Source organism: Clytia hemisphaerica, unplaced genomic scaffold, assembly GCF_902728285.1.
Source record: "Clytia hemisphaerica strain Z4C2 unplaced genomic scaffold, Clytia hemisphaerica genome assembly, whole genome shotgun sequence".
Classification (NCBI taxonomy): domain Eukaryota; kingdom Metazoa; phylum Cnidaria; class Hydrozoa; order Leptothecata; family Clytiidae; genus Clytia; species Clytia hemisphaerica.
Window position 1 is genome coordinate 7,482 of NW_027104434.1, and position 5,854 is coordinate 13,335.

A 5,854-nucleotide genomic window follows, 5' to 3' on the forward strand; every position below is an offset into this window, starting at 1 on the left:
ACCATACCGTACACGTTTTTTTATAACACCAAACTGTAAAGAGCATAAAGCTTGGATGGCCAAAATGTTAAGAACATGTTAAAAACATTTTCAGGCTTAAAACTCAAAAAGTCGAGAACACCTACAGGCTTCAGAAATTGACACCTTTGACCACTTTAAAAATCACTTTGTTATTTTATTTATCTGGGTATGGATCACTTTGATCAAGATAGAGCGGAATTGCTCGTTATATGATTAAATGTTCTTATATTATAAATTCAAATGATCTCTTCGGAAACAAGGCCCAATTTTCCGGTTCTAGCAGTGAGTCTACTTCTGGTTGAACTTTACTATGTACAAAAAGGCCAATTTCCCTCCTTCGCTAACGGCAAAATCTTACTCTCAGTGAGAGACCAGTAAAACCAGTTTGGGGAATCTCCTGAGCTTTTCACAGATCGGGCTCTTCCAGAAAGACAGGGACAAGACCGTTCATAGGGGCTCGAAGATATATTGTCCAGGGGTATCAAAAATCCTAAAATGTCCATGGGGTGAACTTGTCAAGGGGGTGGGGTGAACAATTGAAATGTTCGGGGTAGATAATTGAAACAAATAATGTATTTGGTGGAGCCATATAACGATTATTTTCTAGACTCTCCATTTATTATTCTTTCAAGTTCTCGTTAATTATTTATAAGGATTCGTATTCTAGTCGAACAGAAATTCGAAAACGGACTCCCCATTCCTTTTCAAGCCAAGGATTCAAATTTGGGTTTTGAAAATTTCAAAGTCGATTTAACTTCCCGATTGAGCTAGAATTCTGAAAAACAGCCCTCCAAAAAACGAGAGCTTACGCACAATATTCCATCTTTTGAAAATTAATCCAATAAAAGCGTCTGGTTTATTTCAAAGTCGAACATTAAGGCTTTGATAAAAGAAAACGATAAAAGCACACGAAAATTCGGGAATAACAAACCTCAAAAGAAAACGAATTCCAAAAGAATTTACAGATTTACAGAAGACCTAGATTTCTTTGATTAGCTACAAGGAAAAGAAAAGACGCTTACTTATCTTTAGAGAACAAATTTATGTGAACGAAAAGGAGAAACTGGTGTTAGAAGTGAAAAAAGTGCGAACAAGAAAATAAGTAAAATATGTAAAAAAGTTAATAGGTCACTTTTTTCTTGTTAGCACGATGTATATCTCGTCTCCTTCGTCGATTTCTAACACCAGCCTCTCCTCGCCGTTCACTAGCATCCGGTCTCGCCTTTCCCTTGTTGTAGCCGACACCACCAGGTGAATTGTTGTCGGCATACTACGGTGGCCTGTTGACGACATTCTTTCTCTCTTTAATATTCTTAATGAAACACTTATAAGTCACCCATAACTTGCCCATAAATCGCCCATAAGTGTTATCTGCTCATAACTTGCCCATAAGTGGTATCTTGCCCATAACTTGCTCATAACTTTCTCATAATTTGCCCATAAGTGGCATCTTGCCCATAACTTGCCCATAAGTCGCATCTTGCTCATAACTTGCCCATAAGTGGCATCTTGCCCATAAGTCGCCCGTAAGTGGCATCTTGCTCATAACTTGCCCATAAGTGGCATTTTGCCCGTAAGTGGCATCTTGCTCATAACTTGCCCATAAGTGGCATTTTGCCCATAAGTGGCATCTTGCCCATAACTTGCCCATAAGTAGCCCATAAGTGTTATCTTTCTCATAACTTGCCTATAAGTATCATCTTGCCCCATATCTTGCACACAAGTCGCCCATAAGTGGATATCTTGCTCATAATTTGCGTAACTTGCCCATAAGTCGCCCACTTTTCCCTGTGCGTGCTATCTGTCTCAGAACACGCTTTTCCCGTGCTATCTGTCTCAAAACGCGCTTTTCCCGTGCTATCTGTCTCAAAACGCGCTTTTCCCGTGATATCCGTCTCAAAACGCACTTTTCCCGTGCTATCTGTCTCAAAACGTGCTTTTCCCGTGCTATCTATCTCAAAACGTGCTTTTCCCGTCTATTCCCCGTGCTATCTGTATCAAAACGCGCTTTACCCGTGCTATTTGTTCCAGAACGCGCTTTTCACGGGCTATCTGTCTGCTCAAGCATTTTCTAGGCTAGAGACTCAACCAGTTAGTAATTAAGGAATTTTAGCCCTGTAAAAGATAAGGCTGAATCGGTTAGGGTTTTAAAATCGAATGTAAACAAATAAAGTGAAGTGCTTCATTCAATTCAAGAAAACCTTGCGAGCTGTTACAGAATTTTGAAATTTGGATTCCATGCTGTGGATGCTGTTATATATTGCTTTATACTCTCAAACACAATCATCACATCGGATTAGGACGTGTCAGATATCTTCTCTGGTTTCTGGTTCTTCGTAATTCTTGTATATTTCGGTAGGTTACTAGCAACTTTTCCTCTTCTCAGCAATAAAAAATAACTTTGATACAACTTTAAAAGAATTAAGAAAGCCTTGCAAATTTTTGAACTTTTATAAAAGTTGTATTTGGAAAATTCTCCTCCCCAGCTTGCAAATAAGACAATAAGAACAGTGCCATGCTGGCTGTTCTTCTGCATCTCCGCTGTGCCTAGAGCTCTTGGCAATTAACACCGGACTAAGCGAAAGGATACTTTTTGACACCGGACAAAACACCTGACTGTCCGGTGCACCAGCAGGGTCGTCAACAATACTGTCAAAGAGGCTAAGAAAACTTTCATAATGTGAGAGTAAATTTCATCACTTCCAAATTACAAAACTAGCTGGTCACCATTTTATAATTGACTGTTATTATGAATCTTCATTGGTTGTTTCTTTTATTTTGACTTTATTCGTAAATTGATAGCTTGGAGGTGCTGTAATTTGGAGGTGATGAAAGTAACAGCTTACCCACACCCCGCCCATGATATGTGTCTGTTTGCAGGCAGATTTTGCACACTAGTGCTCCTTTGTTGTTTGTGATAGTTGTCAAAGTCAGCTTCTTCATGGACTTTCTCTTATTTGAATTTAGATATGGAGGATACACCATTACAAATACAGCATTTGGGAAGAGAAGAAATCATTACAGAATATTTCAATAGAGGATTTTCGTATTCTAACATACTATCATTCCTTGCCATACATCACAATATTGTGTTGAGTAAGCGTCAATTGCAGCGCATTCTGAAAGACCAAGGGCTTAGCCGAAGAGTAAACAAAAGTAATTTAAATGATGTAATGGATGCGATAGAAAGGGAAATAACTGAAAGCTCCTCTCGAAATTTTGGATACAGATTCATGACTCAACGATTACGATCACTGGGATTAGTAGTCGACAAAGAAACAGTACGATTGTGTTTAAAAGAAATGGATCCAGAAGGTGTATTAAACCGCTCAAGGCATCGACTCAATCGACGAATCTATATTGCTCGTGGACCTAATTATCTTTGGCATCTTGACGGGTACGATAAACTGAAACCATATGGATTTTGTATTCATGGGGCTATTGATGGGTTTAGTCGCAAAATCTTATGGTTAAAGGTAGGAACGACAAATAATGACCCATCAGTTGTTGCGTCTTATTTTCTTGACACGTTAGTTACTCTTAATGCTTTACCTCGCTGTGTTAGAGCAGATCGTGGGTCAGAAAACATTACACTGTGTGGAATGCAGCGGTTCTTTAGAAGGAATGGTATCGATTCAGTTGCTGGGAAGAAAAGTTTTCTTTATGGAACATCGACATCAAACCAACGAATTGAAGCATGGTGGTCCTTTTTAAAGAAAGCAAGGTCATCATGGTGGATTAATTTTTTTAGAGACCTTATTGCACAGGGTATTTATGATCCAAGCTTATATCTACACAAGTCATGTATGCAATTCTGTTTGATGGGTATCATCCAAAGAGAACTGGATGAGACTAAGGTTTTATGGAATAGTCATCATGTGAGGCGCGTAAGAAATTCAGAATGTCCAAGTGGCAAGCCAGACGTATTGTACTTTGCTCAAAATTTCCATGATTACAAAAAACTATTGAATCTAAATGATGTTGGAATTCGTCGTGAACTGTTGAATATCCGAATGCAACCAAACCCACCCAATAACATCCTTCAGCGATGTCAACAGTTAGTTGTCGAAAATAATCTTCGTATAGCAAATTCTGCAAATGAGGGAGTTGAATTATTCTGCTCCCTTATGCGCTTATTCTAACCTCAAATGGTAATTTTTATGCAATATTTTCATTGTAACATATTGTATTAATTTTTTAGACTAAAGGAGATACACATATTCAAGACATATTTGACGTAAAGTATCTACTTTAGGCGTACAAACTTTCGCGAGCAGAAACTTTCGCGAGGTCGAAAAATCGCGAAATTCACGACATTTACTTTCGCGAATTTGAGGAAAAAAATATTTTCGTGAGCATAAAAATTTCGCGAACCATTGGGTAAAAATAATTTTTAATAATAAGATTTTTTAAACAAAACTGCCTTTCAAGTCACAAATTATCCTTGAATCCGATAAAGACAGTTGTTCTTTGACTTTAAAAAGGCGTCAAAAGCTAGAAATATACTTAAAATTTTATTTTTATTAAGATTTCAAAGTTTAATAGATTTTCAATTTTTTAAAGAAAATTTCGCGAGCATAAACTTTCGCGAGTGACTCTATTAAGAATTTTTACAGACATTTACTTTCGCGAAAATGGCTGCTGAAATTCGCGAAAATCGTGAAAGTTTCTGCTCGCGAAAGTTTGTACGCCTAAAGTATTTTGCTCACCAGAGAATTAGATTGAAAATTGTTGCAGGTTATCAGCTAAAACAATGTTCTTACAAGATACGAGCAATACAATTATAATTGAAGTTGAATGATAATTGTTTTTGAAATTTTGCTGACGCCAGAATTTAATTGCAAATTTCGTATTTTGCTGATTTCTGCTTACGTTTTATTTTATTAGCGAGATTTGATATTTTTAATTTTTGCTTAAGGTGTGCTGGCGGGCGTGCCCCAAAGCTCCAACCTTTGACGGGCAACAATCAAAAATGTCAATTTTGGTTAATAAAATTTTTTTTAAAGGTTTTTCAAACTTTTTTGTAATAATATTTTATGTTCACTGATATGTATTATTTCCAAAAAAACAAAATGTTTTAGATTTTTGACGAATTTTTATTTTTCGAAGACGTCATTGTTTGATGACGTAATTTTGCCTTATTTCCATAATATCCTCCTTTCAGATATAGGTTGTGACCTTTTTCTTTATCAGTTTTTCATGCTCTTTCGAAAGGCATGAAAACTTTTCAATTTTGACGAACTTTTTCTTTGGTTGTCATGTCACTTTCCATGGCAAAGGAGGTCGCCCAAAGCCTCACCTCTCAAATTTTGATTTTCTACATTCGAGGAACAATAATCAATCATAAAATCCCTTTGCACAAGCTGCTGCACACGGGAAGACATAGTGACCTCTAACTATATCATCTCATTTTCAAAACTTTTTTGGAAAATTTTTGTCGTAGTGTTCTACTCACAAATATCTTTTCAACGAGCACAAAATACATTCTAATTCAGTTTCTATCAAAAGTTACAGGCATTCTTGCTTCCACTACCAATTAAATCTGAACAGATTTTAACTCGGATTTTTTTCTCAAAAAGGTTTTCGAGTTAGCTAACTCGGATATTTTTGTTAGTTGACTAAATTTTTTTTCGATTTCAGTTAGAGTCTGTTCATAATACATGTCCACTAAATTCGGCTTGTGTATTTTATTATTATTATTATTATGATGTATACAAGCTCACAGGCCCGAGGTGGACCTCTACGAGCCGATTTCTAATTACAATATTAATATGTCAAGTATCTTAGTTGGTGTTTTTCCCACGCTTTGTTTAGGCTTTCTTTAAACAATTTG

At 36.6% G+C, this 5,854-nt stretch overlaps 1 protein-coding gene across 1 annotated transcript; it reads left to right on the forward strand.

Moving 5' to 3' along the window:
* Positions 1 to 2,149: 2,149 nt before the first annotated feature.
* On the forward strand, positions 2,150 to 4,248 carry LOC136820749 (uncharacterized). The gene is made up of 2 exons (XM_067076972.1): positions 2,150 to 2,376; positions 2,989 to 4,248. The coding sequence occupies exon 2, from the start codon at positions 2,991 to 2,993 to the stop codon at positions 4,161 to 4,163; it is 1,173 nt and encodes a 390-aa protein (XP_066933073.1). The 5' UTR covers positions 2,150 to 2,376; positions 2,989 to 2,990; the 3' UTR covers positions 4,164 to 4,248.
* Positions 4,249 to 5,854: the final 1,606 nt, after the last annotated feature.